The sequence below is a fragment of the Salvelinus fontinalis genome, chromosome 1, assembly GCF_029448725.1.
Source record: "Salvelinus fontinalis isolate EN_2023a chromosome 1, ASM2944872v1, whole genome shotgun sequence".
NCBI classification, from domain to species: domain Eukaryota; kingdom Metazoa; phylum Chordata; class Actinopteri; order Salmoniformes; family Salmonidae; genus Salvelinus; species Salvelinus fontinalis.
In genome coordinates, this window is record NC_074665.1 from 48,867,163 (window position 1) to 48,891,015 (window position 23,853).

The 23,853-nt window shown below is 43.5% G+C and overlaps 2 protein-coding genes across 3 annotated transcripts in view; one reads left to right on the forward strand and one right to left on the reverse strand.

Annotated features, from left to right (window-relative positions):
• Positions 1-1,999, forward strand: part of LOC129856823 (angiotensin-converting enzyme-like) — a 34,775-nt gene extending 32,776 nt beyond the window's left edge. The window contains exon 25 of the mRNA XM_055924529.1: positions 1,403-1,999. Within this exon, the coding sequence (XP_055780504.1) occupies positions 1,403-1,635 (233 nt within the window). The 3' untranslated portion in view covers positions 1,636-1,999. The remainder of the gene's footprint in view (positions 1-1,402) is intronic.
• Positions 2,000-11,420: 9,421 nt separating this feature from the next.
• The window catches only part of itga3b (integrin, alpha 3b), a 59,550-nt gene continuing 47,117 nt past the window's right edge, over positions 11,421-23,853 (reverse strand). The window contains exons 21-26 of one of the 2 annotated variants that reach the window (XM_055924548.1): positions 14,222-14,338; positions 13,936-14,049; positions 13,732-13,830; positions 13,472-13,597; positions 12,908-13,071; positions 12,346-12,435 (exon numbers count right to left, since the gene is read on the reverse strand). In XM_055924548.1, the coding sequence (XP_055780523.1) occupies positions 12,961-13,071; positions 13,472-13,597; positions 13,732-13,830; positions 13,936-14,049; positions 14,222-14,338 (567 nt within the window). In that variant the 3' untranslated portion in view covers positions 12,346-12,435; positions 12,908-12,960. Of the gene's footprint in view, positions 12,436-12,907; positions 13,072-13,471; positions 13,598-13,731; positions 13,831-13,935; positions 14,050-14,221; positions 14,339-23,853 lie in introns of both variants that reach the window. The other variant, XM_055924539.1, reaches the window with a different exon arrangement.

Genomic DNA, 23,853 nt, shown 5'->3' on the forward strand with positions numbered 1-23,853 from the left:
CAATTCCTGGAAGCTGAAAATGTCCCAGTTCTTCCATAGCCTGCATACTCACCAGACATGTCACCCATTGAGCATGTTTGGGATGCTCTGTATCAAAGTGTACGACAGCAAATGGTGGTCACACCAGATACTGACTGGTTTTCTGATCGACGCCCCTACCTTTTTTTTAAGGTATCTGTGACCAACAGATGCATATCTGTATTCCCAGACATGTGAAATCCATAGATTAGGATCACATTTATTTATTTGAATTGACTGATTTCCTTATGAACTGCAACTCAGTCAAATCTTTGAAATGATTGCATGTTGCGATTTCTATTTTTGTTCTGTGTAGTTTCCGAATTTTCAATCAGTAAGGCTGGTCTGAATGCTCTTTTTAACTTTACCCAGTAAGTACGACGTCATTCACACTGTTTCCTATTCTTCGGGCATAGTGGGAATGTATACAAAGGTATCATCAGCATAGGTCTTGTTTCATGTTCTCTTTTCTACTTTGCCATGTGTGGAACGTCATTCCCCCATTTACCTTTTAGACTATGAGCACGGCACAATAATGCATATTCCTTACGCTTGTTGTTTAACCTATGGGGTACACACTTGCAATCATCACCTTCCTCTCTCTCAACCAATGGGCATACATCTCGGGATGTATTTATGTCAAACGTACACAAGTTCTTTCACTTGCGTGTTACAGCAAAAGTTAACAACCCTCCACCAGCTATAATAACCTTAAAGGTAGACTCAGCGAAATGACGTTGCCAAGAGCAGCACCGCAGATATTGAGATGAGCGAGATACAAGACTTACACACAGGAGCTGTGCACGTGTATGGGTTCGCTTCATGCTGTTCACAGCGTGGTAGCCAGGGCAGCAAACAACAGAGAAATTGAGCCTCACGCTTCAACGGTCTTAGTTGTTGCGGAGAAATGTACCCACTATGCTGTTTTCCTTCCGCATCTATGTCATATCGTTGAGTCTACCTTTTTTTAAATGAAAGATTAACCCATTTTTTATGTTATATAGTATTTATTCATCTCAGAGCGATGTTCTATCATTCCTGGGATAATTTTCATGTGATGCAAAACTCGTCGTAACTGCTGTATCGCTGCCTGCTTGAATAACGAATAGCTCAGATAGACATGAAAATGGGAAATGACCCTGGAAACCAATAGAACATCACTCAGAGATGCACAAATACGATATAACATTCCAAATGGGTGAATCCTTCCTTTTAAGGCCCGTCATTGGAACTCCTTCTCCCAGACCTGTCATCAGTAAACTATTTAATAAAATGTCATATTGCATTCCGTCTCTTGTTCGCTCATTTAAGCCAAGTACTATAATGAAACAGGATAAGAGTACGTCTTCTGATTCGCATCACTCACCTCTGTGTGTGTTTCTAGGTGACGGCTCAGAAACATCCCCCACAGCCGCAACCCCAACCCCGACCCCAGTTCTAGATAATGGTAAAGTGAACTTTCTGGGCATGAGTCTGGATGGTGCAGCGGCTGCAGCAGGCCAGTGGGTCCTACTGGTCCTGGGCCTGGTGCTCCTAGTGGCCACCATCCTCCTGGGCTACAAGCACAAGAAATCAAAACGAAGAGATCTGTCCTCATCTGAGCTGGAGCTGAAGTAAGGCAGCACGTACTACTCTAATGGGAAGATCATCTTCCCCCGGTAACAGCAGTGTCATCATCAGTGTTTGTTTGTACCATGCATCCTGATTGGTTTTGTTTATTATTTTGGTCTGCTTCTCCCCTATGTTGGATGTCTTGTACATTTATTGTATAAATTTGGAATCAAAATAATTTTTACTATGCAAAGAACAAAGAATCTAACAGTTTTGTAATTTATTTGTAATAGTTGAAACACTGAGCCTGGGGAACAAATGTTTCAACTGATTGTTTGTAAAGTCATTAATTGTGTATGCATTGTTTTTGGAAATATTCGATTTTATCATTCAATACTTTGCCTTTCGAGAATAAAGAGAGAGAAATGTCCATTTGCTCTGTATTCATTGGTCAATGAGGGTCTGTGTGGCAAGATAAGATGGATAAAACAATTAATAACAATGTGTTTAATCGTGCAGGTAATTACAAGTGATATATTCAATCAAATAATGGCTATTAATAACGGGTAAAAACTGTTTAATTACAGTACATTGACACAGCATGGTATAAAATAAGACCACTATACAGTGGCGACCCATCTTTCAGGCAGAGCCCCATCTCTTTTTAGCCCAACATTTTAAGCAAAAAATAATAATATATATATATATAATTTGTTTTGGACTTGCCTGTTTTGCATGCTATTTTGGCATTAATACGTATCACATATCAGTTTGCAAACACTGTAAAAATATATCATTGTTTTAATAAAGCTGCATGCAACATGGTCTCTTGTTTTTTTGAGTAAGGCAGCTCCAAAATGCAGGTGTTTCAGCCTAGCCCAGTGCTTTCTGTGGTGGTGGGGCAAGCCAGCAGAAAATACGGCGCGCTGCGCCGTGAATGGCTCAGTGTTCTGTCACTCATGGGGACACTACGTCACCTCCAAGTCTAAGGGTAGAGCAAGAAAAATCAAGCTCCTTGGGTGCTGCCATAGAGTTACATTAGGAGTGCCCATCCAAGAAGGCTCAAGGTCATTGGCCACAGATAAAATTACGTCAAATCACGTTATATGTACAGTAGTTTTGATTGGACTGATCATGTCAACATCATACTTTCAAAATCTTAGCTAGCAGTCATCCTCATGAATCAAGTCGACAATCTACTGGCAAATCCTTTTTAATCCTTGTCATATGAAGATAAATAATGAAGAGAAATTATAGATAAAACGTATCGGTGCTCATCGGCCATTGGACATAAACATTATCCAACAAGAAGGAAATCGCAAATTCAACAATGACCGGTTTGGAAGGAATCAGTGGGTAACTGCAAGCATTGCATAGCAATCACTAGCCTGCTATTCAGTGGAGTGGCTGTGTGGTCCCAAGTCTGTTTTCCTAGTTTAAAATGATATACATTCAACCTTGGCTGTGCTGTCAATGAAGCATGATTTGTGCCGCGCTCAAAACAACTGCAAAATCGGAACTGCAAAATCTGACTTGTCTTGAAAGAACCATAAATCCAGAGAATGACAGACTTTAATGACAAAGACTGATGACAAAATTTGCCCACGAAGAACCGCTTCGCCACCTTCCTGTTCAAGTGAGCACAGCACAACAAGGTGAGTCCAAAAATGTATTGTATGCTGCCGCATAAATTATGTAACATGCCAGGGAGATATGTATACTGTAGCTAAGAAAGTAATACTAAGTGTATGTTGTGTTGTAAGCTGTTAGTAGCCCATGTGCCTCACCCTAATAATTTGGTCTATTTTCACCTCTTAATTTCGCCTACTGTGGTACACATGTAGCCTTTAACCTGTTTTTGAGAAATGTAATTATCGACTATTGTAAGCGCTTTCATCGTCTGCTTATATGTCCCCTTTATTTATCCTACGGTTCTGACTTAGTGTACAGGGAGAACACTGTAAGAACGGCCCATGTTCTAAATTCTGTCGCTGTACATTTCAAAAGTGCTGAACAAATAGTTATATTGACTACGGACGTCCTAGCTCGCTCATTAATGTCTTAATTGAAATTACGGATAACCTCATCCGCTTGTCGTCCCCTCATGCCATAGTTTGTACATCTCAATTGTCTGTAGAAACCACATTTTTTAACAAGTCAGCCATATCAGCTATGTTTTTTTAAAAGGCAGTAAATGAGGCTAAATGGCTCCGCTGATAGCCAGGTGTATCAGTGGTAAGGCGTTGGGACTGCTGTTGGGACTCTGCTGTTGGGACAGCTTTATGTAGGCCCTAACAGTTTGTGGGAACCGTTTGTCACCGTTCTAGTGCAATTAATGTATTGCTTAGTGATGTGTTGTGTAGTGGCTTTGCTGGCATGCATCCCACATTTGATTTGTTTTGCCCCACCAAGATTTACATGCTAAAATCGCCACTGCCGCTATACAGGGCTTGTAAGTAAGCATTTCACGGTAAGGTCTACACTTGTTGTATTCGGCGTATGTGACAAATAAAGTTTGATTTGACATCCCCCCTCCGTCCCTAGCCACTGTGTGAGTCAATGGAACGTCTGTAGCAACGACTACAGATGACCGATTAAAGAATCTCTTTGCAGAATATCTCTGGTGCCTCAGGTGATGGCTACTGGAGTGGTTACACAACTGTCTGCTGCAGACCAAATGGCACCCTATCCCCTATTTATTGCATTACTTTTGACCAGGGCCCATAAGCAGTGATGGAAAAAGTACCTAATTGTCATACTTGATTAAAGGTAAAGATACCTTAATAAAAAATGACTTAATTGAAAGTCATCCAGTAAAATAGTACTTGAGTAAGTCTAAAAGTGTTTGGTTTTCAATATAATTTAGTATCAAAAGTAACTGTAATCGCAAAAATGTACCTAAGTATCAAAAGTAAAAGAATAAATAATTTCAAATTCCTTATATTAAGCAAACCAGACGGCACCATTTTCTTGTTTTTAAAATTTACGGATAGCCAGGGGCACACTCCAACATTTAGACATAATTTACAAACGAAGCATGTGTGCTTAATGAGTCTGCCAGATCAGAGGCAGTAGGGAACACCAGGGATGTTCTGTTAAGTGCGGGAATTGGACCATTATCCGGTGCTGCTAAGCATTCAAAATGTAACAAGTACTTTTGGGTGTCAGGGAAAATGTATAGAGTAAAAAGTAAAATATTTTCTTTAGGAATGTAGAGAAGTAAAAGTAGTCAAAAAATATAAGTAAAAAATAAAGTAAAGTAAGTGTAACAGTATAACTTTAGTACGTCCCTTCGCCCCGACCTTCTGCACACATCAACAACGGTCACCCACGAAGCATCGTTACCCATCGCTCCACAAAGGCCACGGCCCTTGCAGAGCAAGGTGCAACACTACTTCTAGGTTTCAGAGCAAGTGACGTAACTGATTGAAACGCTACTAGCGCGTACCCGCTAACTAGCTAGCCATTTCACATCCGTTACATAAGGATACCCCAAAAATATACTTAAGTAGTACTTTAAAGTATTTTTACTTTAGTACTTTACACCACTGCCCATAAGGTCTGCTCAAAAGTCAGTGATGGAAAAAGTACCCAAATGTCATACTTGAGTAAAAGTCACCCAGTAAAACACTACTTGAGTAAAAGTCTAAAAGTATTTGGTTTTAAACATACTTAAGTATCAAAAGTAAATGTAATTGCTAAAATATACTTAAGTATCAACAGTAAAAGTATGATTTTTTTTAAAATTCCTTATATTATTAAGCAAACCAGACGGCAGTTTTTTTTTATTTTTTTTTTATTTACTGATAGCCAGGGGGACACTCAAACACTCAGACATCATTTACAAATGAAGCATTTTTGTTTAGTGAGTCCACCAGATCAGAGGCAGTAGGGATGACCAGGGATGTTCTCTTGATAAGTGAGTGAATTGGACCATATTCCCGTCCTGCTAAGCATTCAAAATGTAACGAGTACTTTTGGGTGTCAGGGAAAATTTATGCAATAAAAAGTACATTATTTTCATTATGAATGTAGTGAAGTAAAAGTAAAAGTTGTAAAAAAATATATAAACAGTAAAGTACAGATGTAACGGCGGTCCTCCTTCTCTTCGGTCGAAAAAGGAGGAGTATTGATCGAACCAAGGCGCAGTGGAGTTTGAACACATATTTATTAACGAAAAAACACGAACTTGAATAAACTAACAAAACAACAAACGGTGTAGACAGACCTAGACGACGAACTTACATGAAACAAGAAGAACGCACGAATAGAGAAAACAGGCTACACAAAAACAACGATGAACAAAACAAACCGAAAACAGTCCCGTGTGGTGCAACGACATACACAAAACACGGAAGACAACTAAACATACATAGACAACGCTAGACACATGTACTCAACACAAACCCATATACTACACCCAACAACCCCTTTACCATAGAATCACCCAAAACCAACAAAACACAAACATTCCCCATGTCACACCCTGACCTAACTAAAATAATAAAGAAAACAAAGAATACTAAGGCCAGGGCGTGACATAACCCCCCCCCTTAAAGTGCGAACTCCGGGCGCACCATTAACCAGTCTAGGGGAGGGTCTGGGTGGGCTTCCATCCACGGTGGCGGCTCCGGCTCTGGTCGTGGTCCCCACGTCACCACAGTCCCTAACCACCTCCTTAGCTTCCTCCAAATGACCCCCCTCCACATTAACCCCACTGCATTAAGGGGCAGTTCCGGACTAAGGGGCAGCTCCGGACTAAGGGGCAGTACCAGGGTAAGGGGCAGTACCAGGGTCAGGGGCAGCTCCGAACTAAGGGGCAGTACCAGGGTAAGGGACAGCCCCAGGATAAGGGGCAGCACCAGGATAAGGGGCAGCTCCGGACTGAGGAACGGCAGCTCCGGACTGAGGGACTGCAGCTCCGGACTGAGGGACGGCCCATGGCTGGCTGACAGATCTGGCTGCTCATGGCTGGCTGACGGATCTGGCTGCTCATGGCTGGCTGACGGATCTGGCTGTTCATGGCTGGCTGACGGATCTGGCTGCTCATGGCTAGCTGACGGATCTGGCTGCTCATGGCTAGCTGACGTATCTGGCTGCTCATGGCTAACTGACGGATCTGGCTGCTCATGGCTAACTGACGGATCTGGCTGCTCATGGCTGGCTGACGGATCTGGCTGCTCATGGCTAGCTGACGGATCTGGCTGCTCATGGCTAGCTGACGGATCTGGCTGCTCATGGCTAGCTGACGGATCTGGCTGCTCATGGCTAACTGACGGATCTGGCTGCTCATGGCTGGCTGACGGATCTGGCTGCTCATGGCTAGCTGACAGCTCTGGCAGATCCTGTCTGGTTGGCGGCTCTGGCAGATCCTGTCTGGTTGGCGGCTCTGGCAGATCCTGTCTGGTTGGCGGCTCTGGCAGATCCTGTCTGGTTGGCGGCTCTGGCAGATCCTGTCTGACGGACGGCTCTAGCGGCTCCTGTCTGGCGGGCGGCTCTAGCGGCTCCTGTCTGGCGGGCGGCTCAGTAGGCTCATGGCAGACGGGCGGCTTTGCAGGCTCATGGCAGACGGGCGGCTTTGCAGGCTCATTGCAGACGGATGGCTCAGATGGCGCTGGGGAGACGGATGGCTCAGATGGCGCTGGGGAGACGGATGGCTCAGACATCGCTGTGCAGACGGCAGACTCCTGCCGGCTGAGGCGCACTGTAGGCCTGGTGCGTGGTGCCGGGACTGGTGGTACCGGGCTGGGGACACGCATCTCAGGGCTAGTGCGGGGAGCAGCAACAGGACGCACAGGACTCTGGGGACACACAGGAGGCTTGGTGCGTGGTTTAGGCACTGGTGGTAAAGGGCTGGAGACACGCACCATATGGCTAGTGTGTGGAGGAGGCACTGGTGGTACTGGGTTGGGGCGGAGAGGTGGCGCCGGAAATACCGGACCGTGCAGGCGTACTGGCTCCCTTGAGCGCCGAGCCTGCCCAACCTTACCTGGTTGTATGCTCCCCGTCGCCTGACCAGTGCGGGGAGGTGGAAAAACCTGCACCGGCCTATGTAGGCGAACCGGGGACACCATGCGTAAGGCTGGTGCCATGTACGCCGGCCCGAGGAGACGCACTGGTGACCAGATGCGTTGGGCCGGCTTCATGACATACGGCTCAACGCTCAGTCTAGCCCGGCCGATACGTGGAGCTGGAATGTACCGAACCGGGCTATGCATGCGTACAGGAGACACCGTGCGCTCTACTGCGTAACACGGAGTCTGTCCGTACTCTCGCTCTCCACGGTAAGTACAGGGAGTAGGCGCAGGTTTCCTACCTGACTTCGCCACACTCCCTCTAAGGCCCCCCCAAGAAATTTTTGGGTGTTACTTACGGGCTTTTTGGGCTTCCGTGCCAGACCCGTTCCCTCATAACTCCGGTTCCTCTCTCCGGTAGCCTCTGCTCTCCTCAGTGCCTCCAGCTGTTCCCATGGGAGGCGATCCCTACCAGCCAGGATCTCCTCCCATGTGTAGCAACCTTTCCCGTCCAATATATCGTCCCAAGTCCATTCCTCCTTCTTTTCCTGTCCCTTACTCCATTTACTCCGCTGCTTGGCTCTGGAATGGTGGGTGATTCTGTAATGGTGGTCCTCCTTCTCTTCGGTCGAAAAGGAGGAGTATTGATCGAACCAAGGCGCAGTGGAGTTTGAACACATATTTATTAACGAAAAAACACGAACTTGAATAAACTAACAAAACAACAAACGGTGTAGACAGACCTAGACGACGAACTTACATGAAACAAGAAGAACGCACGAATAGAGAAAACAGGCTACACAAAAACAACGATGAACAAAACAAACCGAAAACAGTCCCGTGTGGTGCAACGACATACACAAAACACGGAAGACAACTAAACATACATAGACAACGCTAGACACATGTACTCAACACAAACCCATATACTACACCCAACAACCCCTTTACCATAGAATCACCCAAAACCAACAAAACACAAACATTCCCCATGTCACACCCTGACCTAACTAAAATAATAAAGAAAACAAAGAATACTAAGGCCAGGGCGTGACAACAGATACCCCCAAAAACGACTTAAGTAATACTTTAAAGTATTTTTAATTAAGTACTTTCCACCACTGTCAAAAGTAGTGCACTACGTAGGGAATAGGGTGCCATTTGGTGTGCTGACAGACAGTTGTGTAACCACTCCAGTAGCTGTCTACTCTCTGTTGACTGAGAAATGCTCTGTGGGCATTAGTTATGCAGGTTGACCACAACAAGAAATGCTCTGCCGCCTACCAAACATTCCACATAACTTCACAATATGAAGCACAGTAATGAACGATGGAAGAAACTACACAAGTAAAATGTTACAATGTAAATGATTCAGGAGAACTGCAGTCATTCAAACAGTCAGTCATTCCATTTGAGCAGTCATAGGGTAATTTACTACGAGAATATGAATACATCAAATCCCGTTGTTCACGCTCACAATCTACAGTATACTGTGTGGTACAGCGTTTACCGTGAATGCAGTCTCCCCAAACGCGGGAGTGTTGCCTTTAAATTCAAATCACGCTGTAACGCTGAATTTCCACAATACGGATTGAATATGGCCCTAAGTGTAGTGTCTGTAGCCCGCTGACATTGCTGTCATGTACAGTAATCAGGCCAAAGACCTATACATTAAGTTCAGTGTTACGACTCCCTCTATATGATTACAACAAGAACAACCGCACTGGCGCTCTACTGTCGTAAACCACACAGTTCAGTGAAATAAATCCTCATTTAGAGAAGCGTTCATCTCTCGTCGGACATTCACAATTCAAGTGCACTACAACCATTCCATCCCACCACCGAATATTGTCTTGTTTCAAAGATGGAGCATATAAACAAGCAAGGCACAAGGCTATTCTATGTCTTGCTGGAGTGCTTAGGGGCCATTGTGAGAAGCAGATATGCAGGGGATGGATGGGGCTAGTAGGATCACATACAGTATGTACTGCCATTTCATACCGCAGGTAAACGTTTACTGTCCTGAGTCTTGTCCTGGAGGCAGCTACAAAGTCGAAATTTGCTATATTGTAAAAAATTATGAAAACAAAAATTAGCTTTTTGGTCTTAATTTAAGGTTAGGGTTAGGCATTATGGTTAACAGTGTGGTTAAGGTTTGGGTTAAGGTTAAGTTTAAATTCCGATTTTATGACTTTGTGGCTGTGCCAGCTATTGACCACTCTGCAGAGCAGCCTCCAGAACAAGATTCATGACGAAAAACGCTAATCTGCTTTCATACAACTTATTTTTCTTGTTTCCCTTCTGTAATGTGCTTTCTGTCCATCCAAGATCTACTGGAAACAACGGGGACTTTAAACTCTAGCTTTAAACCCTGAAAATATGCTCTGTCTAAAGCTGTGCAGATACAATTTTCCTGTGTGCAATGTACCAATATTATACTGCTTGATCTTGCACTGGAGAGTACTGCATGCAATCCACAGACATACAGTGCCTTCAGAAAGTATTCACACCCCTTGACTTTTTCCACATTTTGTTGTGTTACAGCTTGAATTTAAAATTGAATAAATGTAGATTTTGTGTCACTGTCCTACACACAATACCACATCATGTAAAAGTGGAATTATGTTTTAAGACATGAAAAGCGGACATTTCTTGAGTCAATAAGTATTCAACCCCTTTGTTATGGCACTCTAAATAAGTTCAGGAGTAAACATTTGCTTAACAAGTCACATAATAAGTTGCATGGACTCACTCCGTGTGCCATAATAGTGTTTAATGTGAAGATTTTTGAATGACTACCTCATCTCTGTACCCCACACATACAATTATCTGTAAGGTCCCTCAGTCGAGCAGTGAATTTCAAACACAGATTCAACCACAAAGATCAGGGAGGTTTTCCAATGCCTAGCAAAGGGCACCTATTAGTAGATGGGTAAACATTTAAAGAAGCAGACATTGAATATCCCTTTGAGCATGGTGAAGGTCATTATTTACACATTGGATGGTGTACCAATACACCCAGTCACTACAAAGATACAGGCGTACTTCATAACTCAGTTTGCCCGGAGAGGAAGAAAACTGCTCAGAGATTTCACCATGAGGCCAATGGTGACTTTAAAACAGTTACAGAGTTAAATGGCTGTGATAGGAGAAAACTGAGGATGGATCAACAACATTGTAGTTACTCCACAATACTAACCTAAATGACAGAGTGAAAAAGAAGGAAGCCTGTACAGAATAAAAAAATATTCCAAAACATGCATTGTGCTTGCAACAAGGCACTAAAGTAAAACTGCAGAAAAATTGGCAAAGAAATGAAATGTATGTCTCGAATACAAAGCGTTATGTTTCGGGCAAACGAACACAACACATCACTGAGTACCACATACTATTCAAGCATGGTGGTTGGTGCATCATGTTATGGGTATGCTTGTCATCGGCAAGGGCTAGGGATTTTTTTTTAGGATTAAAAGAAACGGAATAGAGCTAAGCACATGACCTAAGACACAATACACTGGAGTTGCTTACCAAGATGACATTTAATGTTCCTGAGTGGCCTAGTTACAGTTTTGACTTAAATCGGCTTGAAAATCTATGGCAATACTAGAAAATGGCTGTCCAGCAGTGATCAACAACCAACTTGACAGAGCTTGAAGAATTAAAAAAAGAATTATGTGCAAATATTGTAAAATCCAAGTGTGCAAAGCTCTTAGAGACTTACCCAGAAAGACGTACAGCTGTAATCGCTGCCAAAGGTGATTCCAACATGTGGGAATACTTATGTAAATTAGATATTTCTGTATTTAATTTTCAATATATTAGCAAACATTTCTAAAAACATGTTTCCCCATTGTCATAATGGGGTTTTGTGAGTCGATGGGTGAGACTTTTTATTTATTTAATCCATTTTGATTTCAAGCATGTAATACAACAACATTTGGAATAAGTCAAGGGGTATGAATACTTCCTGAAGGCACTGTAAAGTGTCATCACTGAATCCATCTCTTTTAAGGCACTGTTATTGTTCTGTCATAACAAAGTCATCCTGATGATTAATAAAGCTCTGCACAGTTCAAAATAATCTCCCAAACTACTGTTGTAGTGATGTCATCGCTAAACCACTGACAATCAGTGACATTCTAAAACAAAGAGACATGAAAGGAACAGTACATTCACTAAGAATTTTTACAGACTCTCTACAGACTCATTCACCTGATTTTAAAAAAGAAACAGTGACGACAAAAAAAACGACTTTGCTCAGGAACTTGCAGATAGATCATATGGACGAAAAATATACATGCAAAGTTTTTTTCTTTTCTTCAGTACTTAAATATGCAGTGGTAGGAAAATAAATGAAATTTACAACCAAACTGGGATTTTTAAACACTCTTTCAATGTACAACACTGATTTCATCAAAATACTTTAAACATTGCAATTTCTGAAACAGAATATTTGGCAGATTGCACAAAAAAATAACAAAAAAATATTTTGATGAAATCTACAGAGACTTATACACAGTGGAGAAAGGTTCCAGAATCAATGTGGTCAGTATTCACAATTGGTCTGTGTGCTGTGCCCTCCAAGTTGTGTGACATCCCAAAAACCATTGTGTCCTTCCGTCACAATGCTCCTGAACACGGGCAGAGGTCAAGAGTTCAGAGTTCAGGGTCATAGGTCAGGGTTTCAGTAGTAGTAACGTTGCATCTCTGTCCAGTTGGTGATCCAGTACTTCTTGTCTGGATCCTCTGGCTGGAAGCCCATGTTAAACTGGTAGCGTTCTTCCTTACGGATTTTCACTCCATGGTACTTTGGCATAATCCGGTAGTAGATGGCCCGCTTGAAGAAGCCAAGCTGTTGAGAAGACAGACAGGTAGACAACACAGCATTAGGGAAAGCCATATTCAAATAGTGTTGAACTGTTGATTTTATGTAAGAATTGGAATATCTGGAGGCTAAACTCAGGAATTAGACAAAGTTAGACAATTTATGTTGGAAATGTATTTTCCCATAGAGTAAAAAAGCGATTGAAGAAGAGAGTAAAGTCATTCATCAGAAGAGTGAGAGATGCTGCAGAATAGATACTTAGTAAATACGGTAGAAAAGACAAGTAGAAAATGTTAGGTACAGTACACTATCAGCCTGAAAAAGAAGGGAGACACAAACGCTAGTTAGAATTGACAATGAAGAAGTGTTAGCATGGAAGAAATCCAAATTCCCCTTCGACACATTACTAGCCAACAACCAACTTCATCCCACAATCTACAAGGCGTTACATCTAGTGTGCTAGACGCTGCCCGCGGCGGAGGCCGGAGGACTGCATTACCCAGGCGCCCTAGTGGAGTGTAGCATGGCCCCTCATTGGGGGCCTCTCCTGTCTCAGTAGTCCTCAGTCAGCCTCTCCGTCTCTGAGGGCTGGCTCTTCATCTCAGCCTTCTGGCCTTTGGCCTCGTACATCTCCCTCCTGCTGGCCCTCCTGAAGAAGCCACACTGGGGGACCACGCGGTACAGTTAGACTGGAGCTACATGGAGAAACTAACGGCTACAGTAGCTAGCGGTTGCGAGCTAGTGCTATTGGGTTTAATGGGGCAGCACTTATACATACTGTAGGCTAGTCGCTAGCAGTAGCATGCTAAAACTAGCGCAGTTGAGTTTAATGGAGTATTACTGATAGGTACAGTATAACATACTTGATACAAACACAGTCAATATAAAAAGGCAGTCACAAATGTAGGCTACATAGAATAATTTATTTTATTGGTGCATTGGAGTAAATGGGATACTATTGCAAGCAAGCAGTGTACAACAGGCATGTCATAACAGGTTTACATTCAAACATGATAGCCACAAATAGTATAGTTATTAATCATTAAGTCCTTAGGGTTCTCACCTTCCATAGTATGATGCTGATGACTCCTAACAGCAGGATTCCTGCTACCACGGCAACGATGATGATCCACAGGGGAACCTCATAAGGTGTTTCCACCCCAAGGACTGGGTCAATGTCCACTATGAACTGGAGGATGGAAAAGAAAGAAAGAGAGAAAGAAAGAAAGAGAGGAATATCATAATCCATATCCATATCATCCATAACATACTAAGAATACCATTTGTCTAAATCATCATCACCATCATCATTATGACACTAACCTCTCTGGTCTCATTTTCCATCTTGATGGTGGGGTTGTCCGTCACAAGTTTCAGTGTGGCCTGACCTCTAACCTTAATCCTCAAAGCATTTTTATAGTCCTGCCAAACACACACAACCCAAAAAGGTATGGTCATGACCCTATTCGGATTTGGCAATTTGACCCTTTTGGTCCAAGAGTCTTGCTGTATCGTCTGACCTCTCACCTCTAGCATAGTGCTGTTCCACACCCGTGACCTCACAATAATCTTGGCAGAGGTAGACATGTTGATCAAGGGACAGGTGAACGTCACACAGCGGGCCGTCCACTTCGAACAATCCTTCACAACAAAAACATGGCCAGAATTAGGACCGGACACGAGACACTAGGCTCATCAATGGTGCTTCTAGAGCCCTTAAATTACAGTAAGTGTCTGGATGAGCTTTCAGGATCACAGCATCAGAATTGGTAGATCATGGACATAATTAAATTGTCTAATGGCCTGTTCTCACCAGTAGGTAGGTCTCTTTACGAGGAGTCAGCACGGTAAGGACCGCCTGCGGCTCGATAATACGAGGGTGTTCGCCCTCCACCGCTCGCTTGGGACGTTTGCTCCTGTTCTTGGACAACTGGGGAGAGAGAGACGGACAGGAGAGGAGGAGGAGGAGGAGAAAGAGAGAAAAGGTAGAAGAGGAAGAGACAAAGAAGGAGAGGCGACAGACAAAGAGGCACATTACGTCACGTTACAACAGTAATTACTGGAATGGAAATAAAGACAACTCCTGCTGACTTCTCAAAATATCATTGGCCTTTTCAGTCTATCTTTGTGCAGACATATGGCTCTCTTCAATCTGTATTGCTGAAGCGTTACAGATTCCAAGACAGAAATGTAAAGGTCATTTCCAATTGAGCCGACATATGCGGCGTTTACCGTGAATGCAGACTCCGCTAAAGTGGGAACATTGCCTCTACATTTCAATCATGGTGTGAAGCTGAACTTCCGCGGTGCGGATGGGCTCGATTCAATCAGATCTGCTTTACCCGACATCTGCATAGCGATTGTTTTGGTGATGTCTTAGGTCAAATCCAAAAGCGTCTCCTGGCATTATACCGAAAGCAGACATTGGCTGCTTCGGAGTCGAATTAAGAGAAACCCAATGCAGCCTTGTTTAGAAGTAGGAACACTGTAATGTGAGATGTAATCTAGATCTCCATTAGGATGATAGAAACCCTCATCATTTTGTTTATGACAACTTTAACCTCATTATTTCTATATAGCCTACACTTCACTTTCTTGTTCTGAACTTTTAACGCAAGTGGGACAGGTGTGGCACGGGTGTGGCTTCGTGACAATGATCAAGACCCAGCTAACAATTTTAGGGAGTGAGAACATGTTTATGTTACCCGTAATGTTCTCTTGATGTTTGAGTGTCCAGTTTTCTGTTAGTTAGGGGAACATTCTATTTATGTTAGCGAAGAGCTTCTGAGAACCTTTTAAGCATGTTTTTTGTGTGTGTTAAAGTTAGGAGAACATTCCCTTAATGTCACACAGAACTTATCTAGAACGTGATTACAAAGTTCTCAGAATACACACCACTAATGTTCTAGACACGTTTCATGAGAATGTTGCAAGAACATTACGAGAATATTCCATCAATGATCCACTAAACACACACAGCACATTCTCCGAATGTAAGATATTGACGTTCTAAACACGTTTCATGGGAACGTTGCAAGAACATTTATTTGCTTCAGTTGTCAGGACGTGGTCCCAAAGAAATATTCTCCCCCTCAAAAAAAAGTCATTAAACATCACACCTTGTTACTGTTGAAACATAGATCTATTCACAGTTATTTTTGTCAGTTGGCAAGGGATACCTGCACACACACAGCGCTACTAACATAGTGTTCTCAACATACATATTTAGAACACATGATTACATTGTGTATGGTCATTTACAACAGTAATTATTATTCAACATGTCCTCACCTGGGATTTGTACTCACAACCTCTTGGTTCACGTCTTTCAGCTCTTCCTGTTACGCCACCATTTCTGTCTCAGTTATCAAGTCATTTGACTGTTCTCTTATCATTGATTTGATTGCCTTATTACAACATGTTTTGCATTTCTGCTTAGTTGTCTCATGTTGGTGGGGCATATTAACCTGTTTTAACGCCTGTGATCAATACACTTCTTTCTTCAGTGTACTTTTAACAGAGCTGAGATTTACTTCAAAGTGCATTCGCCCTTTTGCCTACGCCTATCAAGCTGTTTCAGATCCACACAATTGCCTAAGGAGGAGGGCTTAGGGTTTCTTCTGGACGGACCCTAACTATCCCGGCACAATACGCACATGCTATTGAGATATCCCTTATTGGGACAGTGACTTGGTTGTTCGTCATTGATGGTGGCCTGGATTTTAGACCCGCTAGTGGAGTCACCCGACTCGAACTTCCTGAGCAATAGATATTCACGTATTAATTTGGCAACAGTTACAACACAGCTATCTGATCTAATTCAAATGAGTTTGTCTTTGAAAGATGGGAACTGGTAGCATTCTAGAGAACTCTAGACTGTATTTGTTAAATCCACACAACATATATACTGTGTAGAACAACATGCGTCTCTGATAAGGAATCCCATCAGCCTCTCGTCACTGGATTTCGATCTGTAACACCCCTAATTGGTTGCTGTAAGGCGGCTCAGGAGGTAGTGTTGCTTCTGATAGAAACATACCTAGAACATGGTTGCCATGTTGTCAGAATATCAGAAATGTGTATATTTACAGTAGCATGTCTGTACTTTCTCACATTTGCAATTCAAGCAATGATGATGCCAGTTATACCAACAACAATACACAACACAGAGTTCCATCTCCAAGTTTTAATGTGGAAAAGAATTGACAAATTGCAACAGAATCCCTTGAGAACAATGTTGGGGGTAATATATTACTTACAGTTGTATTACTTTTATTTGTAGGACTGATATAATGACTTCATGTCTTCAAATACTGTATTATTATTACAGTTACTTTTTCAAGTAAGCCATATATTACTTTCAGAAACATATCTCTACCGGCATGTGATATATATTTTTAAAGCTTTGTCTCATACTAACAGAGTTAATCGAGGTGAAAGAGAACAACATTTAAGTAAAATGCAAACTCTGTGGCCTCCTGAGTGGTGCAGTGGTCTAAGGCACTGCATTGCAGTGCTAGCTGTGCCACTAGAGGTCCTGGGTTCGAGTCCGGGAGACCCATGGGGCGGCGCACAATTGGCCCAGTATTGTCCAGGTTAGGGGAGGGTTTGGCCGGCAGGGATGTCCTTGTCCCATTGCGCACTAGCGACTCCTGTGGCGGGCCGGGCTCAGTGCACGCTGACACGGTTGCTAGGTGTATGGTGTTTCCTCCGACAGATTGGTGCGGCTGGCTTCCAGGTTAAGTAGGCGTTGTGTCAAGAAGCAGTGCGACCTTCGCCTCTCCCGAGTCCGTACGGGAGTTGCAGCGATGAGACAAGACTGTAACTACCAATTGAGTACCATGAAATTGGGGTGAAAAAAGAGGATGCAAACTCTGAAGGCAGCATTGATCTCTTCGTCCAGAAACATTAAACCTGAAAACACATCAGGAGGTCGTGCACAGAGACACAAAACTGGTAGCCAAAGTTCCATAAATGTGTGAAAGAGGAGATATCTATGCACATTATTATACCCGGCCGTCAATCGATTTCTGTGACCTCGATGAAGACCTGGAAGAGGAGTACAATTGACCGAAAGAGAGAGCGAAGGGGATAAGGAAAAATAGATGGGGGGGGCAAGCAGAAGAATTGATGGAGTCACCTGCCAGTATCCAAGGTGGCTTAGCAGTTCAGACGTCTTTTTCCGTATTGTCGTGTCGTGTCCTGTATATATATATATTTACACCTTTTCTTCACATATCTTTAATTTATATTATTATCCAAGAACTCAACTACAAAAGCTTTCCTGCAAAAGCTTTCCTGCAACCCGCTTCTCCAATTACAATAAGTATTACTTACCTCAATCTGAAAATCCATCGTGGAAGATAGCCAGGGGCTAATTCAGAAGCTAGCCTGAAAGCTAACCAGAAGCTACTCCGATAGCTAGCCAGAAGCTAATCTGTAGCTGCCCCGAAATTAGCTGGTTTGCTGGCTAGCGTTGGTGTTTCAGCTGCCCACGTTTTGCGGTCATCAGCTATTCCTTTAGCTCGATAATCTACCGGCACTTTTGTGCAATCGCGACTCGGACCGGAGCATTCCGGGACTTTTTTTCTCTCAGTTTCCCCGGATTCCAACCGCAGGCTCTGGACACTTGCACCTTGATTTCGCAGCTAGCTAGCTGCATACCGTGTGACTATTGGCTTACGTCGACCCCGGAGCAAACTCAAATCATGCTGGAGCTAGCCAGCTGAGGAGTTCCATCACCATCCGGACCCGTTTCTTTTGTTGCTGCTGCAGATACGGAACCCCACCGGGCCTTCACGACTGACTGCCGACGTTATCTGCCCGAGGGATTTATCCAACCGGCACCTCCGTCCCGACGTTACCTGAACGCTCATCTGAGGCCCGCTAATCGTTAGCTGTCTTATCGGCTGCTATCTGAACAAAACCCCACTACACGGAACCTACCGACGGAAACGCACGAGGTATCTACAAACAGACCTCCATCCTATGCTGCTACCGATAGCCATATACCCGGCCAGCTGTCTGGATCGCCACGACCCCAACCAACCTCTACTCACTGGACCCTTATTGATCACTCGATTAAGCATGCCTCTCCTTAATGTAAATATGCCTTGTCCATTGCTGTTCTGGTTAGTGTTTATTGGCTTATTTCACTGTAGAGATTCTAGCCCTGCTCTCTATACCATATCCAACCTCTCAGTTCCACCACCCACATATGCGATGACATCACCTGGTTTCAATGATGTTTCTAGAGACAAGATCTCTCTCATCATCACTCAATACCTAGGTTTACCTCCACTGTATTCACATCCTACCATACCTTTGTCTGTACATTATTCCTTTAAACTATTTTATCGCCCCCAGAAACTTCCTTTTACTCTCTGCTCTAGTAGCTCTAGGCGACCAATTCTCATAGCTTTTAGCCGTACCCTTATCGTACTTCTCCTCTGTTCCTCTGGTGATGTAGAGGTGAATCCAGGCCCTGCAGTACCTGGCTCCACTCCTATTCCCCAGGCGCTCTCTTTTGATGACTTCTGTAACCGTAATAGCCTTGGCTTCATGCATGTTAACATTAGAAGCCTCCTCCCTAAGTTTGTTTTGTTCACTGCTTTAGCACACTCTACCAACCCGGATGTTTTAGCCGTGTCTGAATCCTGGCTTAGAAAGACCACCAAAAATTCAGACATTTTTATCCCCAATTACAATATTTTCAGACAAGATAGAACGGCCAAAGGGGGCGGTGTTGCAATCTACTGCAAAGACTGCCTGCAGAGTTCTGTTATACTATCCAGGTCTGTTCCCAAACAATTTGAACTTCTACTTTTAAAAATCCACCTCTCTAAAAACAAGTCTCTCACCGTTGCCGCCTACTATAGACCACCCTCTGCCCCCAGCTGTGCTCTGGACACTATATGTGAACTGATTGCCCCCCATCTATCTTCAGAGCTCGTGCTGCTAGGCGACCTAAATTTGAACATGCTCAACACCCCAGCCACCCTACAATCTAAGCTTGATGCCCTCAATCTCACACAAATTATCAATGAACCTACCAGGTACCACCCCAATTCCGTAAACACGGGTACCCTCATAGATATCATCCTAACAAACTTGCCCTCCAAATACACCTCTGCTGTTTTCAACCAAGATCTCAGCGATCACTGCCTCATTGCCTGCATCCGTAATGGGTCAGCGGTCAAACGACTTCCACTCATCACTGTCAAACGCTCCCTGAAACACTTCAGAGAGCAGGCCTTCCTAATCGACCTGGCCGGGGTATCCTGGAAGGATATTGATCTCATCCCGTCAGTAGAGGATGCCTGGTCATTTTTTTTAAATGCCTTCCTCACCATCTTGAATAAGCATGCCCCATTCAAGAAATTTAGAACCAGGAACAGATATAGCCCTTGGTTCTCTCCTGACCTGACTGCCCTTAACCAACAGAAAAACATCCTATGGCATTCTGCATTAGCATCGAACAGCCCCCGTGATATGCAACTTTTCAGGGAAGCCAGAAACCAATATACACAGGCAGTTAGAACAGCCAAGGCTAGCTTTTTCAAGCAGAAATTTGCTTCCTGCAACACAAATTCAAAAAAGTTCTGGGACACCGTAAAGTCCATGGAGAATAAGAACACCTCCTCCCAGCTTCCAACCGCTCTGAAGATAGGAAACACTGTCACCACCGACAAATCCACTATAACTGAGAATTTCAATAAGCATTTTTCTACGGCTGGCCATGCTTTCCACCTGGCTACCCCTACCCCGGACAACAGCACTGCCCTCCCCTCTGCTACTCGCCCAAGCCTTCCCCATTTCTCTTTCTCCCAAATACAGTCAGCTGATGTTCTTAATGAGCTGCAAAATCTGGACCCTTACAAATCAGCCGGGCTAGATAATCTGGACTCTTTCTTTCTAAAACTATCTGCTGAAATTGTTGCCACCCCTATTACTAGCCTCTTCAACCTCTCTTTCGTGTCGTCTGAGATCCCCAAAGATTGGAAAGCAGCTGCGGTTATCCCCCTCTTCAAAGGGGGGGACACCCTTGACCCTAACTGCTACAGACCTATATCTATCCTACCCTGCCTTTCTAAGGTCTTCGAAAGCCAAGTCAACAAACAGATTACCGACCATTTCGAATCACACCACACCTTCTCCGCTATGCAATCTGGTTTCAGAGCTGGTCATGGGTGCACCTCAGCCACGCTCAAGGTCATAAACGATATCGTAACCGCCATCGATAGGAAACAATACTGTGCAGCCGTATTCATTGACCTGGCCAAGGCTTTTGACTCTGTCAATCACCACATCCTAATTGGCAGACTCGACAGCCTTGGTTTCTCTAATGATTGCCTCGCCTGGTTCACCAACTACTTCTCTGATAGAGTTCAGTGTGTCAAATCGGAGGGTCTGTTGTCCGGGCCTCTGGCAGTCTCTATGGGGGTGCCACAGGGTTCAATTCTTGGACCGACTCTCTTCTCTGTTTACATCAATGATGTCGCTCTTGCTGCTGGTGATTCTCTGATCCACCTCTACGCAGACGACACTATTCTGTATACTTCTGGCCCTTCTTTTGACACTGTGTTAACAACCCTCCAGGCGAGCTTCAATGCCATACAACTCTCCTTCCGTGGCCTCCAACTGCTCTTAAATACAAGTAAAACCAAATGCATGCTCTTCAACCGATCGCTGCCTGCTCCTGCCCGCCTGTCCAACATCACTACTTTGGACGGCTCTGACTTAGAATATGTGGACAACTACAAATACCTAGGTGTCTGGTTAGACTGTAAACTCTCCTTCCAGACCCACATCAAACATCTCCAATCCAAAGTCAAATCTAGAATTGGCTTCCTATTCCGCAACAAAGCATCCTTTACTCATGCTGCCAAACATACCCTTGTAAAACTGACCATCCTACCAATCCTCGACTTCGGTGATGTCATTTACAAAATAGCCTCCAAAACCCTACTCAATAAATTGGATGCAGTCTATCACAGTGCCATCCGTTTTGTCACCAAAGCCCCATATACTACCCACCACTGCGACCTGTACACTCTCGTTGGCTGGCCCTCGCTTCATACTCGTCGCCAAACCCACTGGTTCCAGGTCATCTACAAGACCCTGCTAGGTAAAGTCCCCCCTTATCTCAGCTCGCTGGTCACCATAGCAGCACCTACCTGTAGCACGCGCTCCAGCAGGTATATCTCTCTAGTCACCCCCAAAACCAATTCTTCCTTTGGACGCCTCTCCTTCCAGTTCTCTGCTGCCAATGACTGGAACGAACTACAAAAATCTCTGAAACTGGAAACACCTATCTCCCTCACTAGCTTTAAGCACCAGCTGTCAGAGCAGCTCATAGATTACTGCACCTGTACATAACCCATCTACAATTTAGCCCAAACAACTACCTCTTTACCTACTGTATTTATTTATTAATTTATTTTGCTCCTTTGCACCCCATTATTTCTGTCTCTACTTTGCACTTTCTTCCAATGCAAACCAACCATTCCAGTGTTTTTTTTAGTTTTTATTTTACTTGCTGTGTTGTACTCACTTCGCCTCCATGGCCTTTTTATATTTTTATTTATTTATACATATATCTGTTTGCCTTCACCTCCCTTATCTCACCTCACTTGCTCACATTGTATATAGACTTATTTTTTTTCACTGTATTATTGACTATATGTTTGTTTTTACTCCATGTGTAACTATGTGTTGTTGTATGTGTCGAACTGCTTTGCTTTATCTTGGCCAGGTCGCAATTGTAAATGAGAACGTGTTCTCAATTTGCCTACCTGGTTAAATAAAGGTTAAATAAATAAATAAATAAATAAAATTCTGTTGCTCTGTTTCATCTCATGTGATTTTACTGAGTGCAATGGCTTGTGAGATTTTTTTTTTTTTAAGCCAACGCCAAGTAGATGGGAAGTCACTCCTGACGTAGAGGTAACGATGTCATAAATATGCAGACTGTCTTTATACCCCCCCCCCCCCTTTTGTTAATTTCATCTTCCTTTAGGTCTCCAGATTTGAGTGCGCTTTATTCTGTTAAAATTCAAGATGTCTTTTTGAACTGTTATACCACGAGTGCTTTAAATGTTTACTGATCTACAAAAGCAGATCCGGCCACCGTGGTGAGATATTGTGTAAAAAATAAAAAGATCCTGAACATGACCGCCAGCAGCATACCACCCTGCATACCACTGCTGGCTTGCTTCTGAAGCTAAGCAGGGTTGGCCCTGGTCAGTCCCTGGATGGGAGACCAGATGCTGCTGGAAGTGGTGTTGGAGGGCCAGTAGGAGGCACTCTTTCCTCTGGTCTAAAAAAAAAAATATCCCAATGCCCCAGGGCAGTGATTGGGGACACTGTCCTGTATAGGGTGCCGTCTTTCGGATGGGACGTTAAACGGGTGTCCTGACTCTCTGAGGTCATTAAAGATCCCATGGCACTTATCGTAAGAGTAGGGGTGTCAACCCCGGTGTCCTGGCTAAATTCCCAATCTGGCCCTCAAAAACCATCATGGTCACCTAATAATCCCCAGTTTACAATTGGCTCATTCATCCCCCTCCTCTCCCCTGTAACTATTCCCCAGGTCGTTGCTGCAAATGAGAACGTGTTCTCAGTCAACTTACCTGGTAAAATAACGGTAAATAAAGAAAAAATTATAGTAATAAACAAAGACACATGAATAATATTTCCATATAAACAATCCAAACGTCTGAAAATGCAAATCAAAATGACATTAATGGCTAGAATGTGAGAGTAGGGTGACTCCTCTACTAGGTCTCAAGCCCAGGCAACCAGCACCAATGACGAACGCCCTAACCACGGTCCCAATAAGGGATATCTGTCACGGGTCCCCCCCGGTACTGCTGCTCATTCCGTTCACACTGAACTGGATTCATTACCACTGTCTTGTCTCATTACGCACACCTGGTTCCCATTTCCCCCTGATTAGTATGTGTATATATGTTCCCCATTGTCCTTGTCGATTATTGTCCCAAGTCTGTTGGTCTTGTGAGTACCTGTGCTCTGTTGTATTGGCTTTCATGCTGCGTGTTATTGTGCACTTGTGTTGACGGGTCTCGTCCCCTGTATTGATGGGTCTCGTCCCCCGAGGTTTACACCTTGTTCTTTTGTTTTGGTGTCATCCCTGTGTTATATAAATAGTGTTTGTTTGGTTACATCCCTGTGTTATATAAATACGTGTTTGTTTGGTTACATCCCTGTGTTATATAAATATGTCTTTGTTTTGGTTACATCCCTGTGTTATATAAATACGTGTTTGTTTGGTTACATCCCTGTGTTATATAAATATATCTTTGTTTTGGTTACATCCCTGTGTTATATAAATACGTGTTTGTTTGGTTACATCCCTGTGTTATATAAATACCTGTTTGTTTTGGTTACATCCCTGTGTTATATAAATATGTCTTTGTTTTGGTT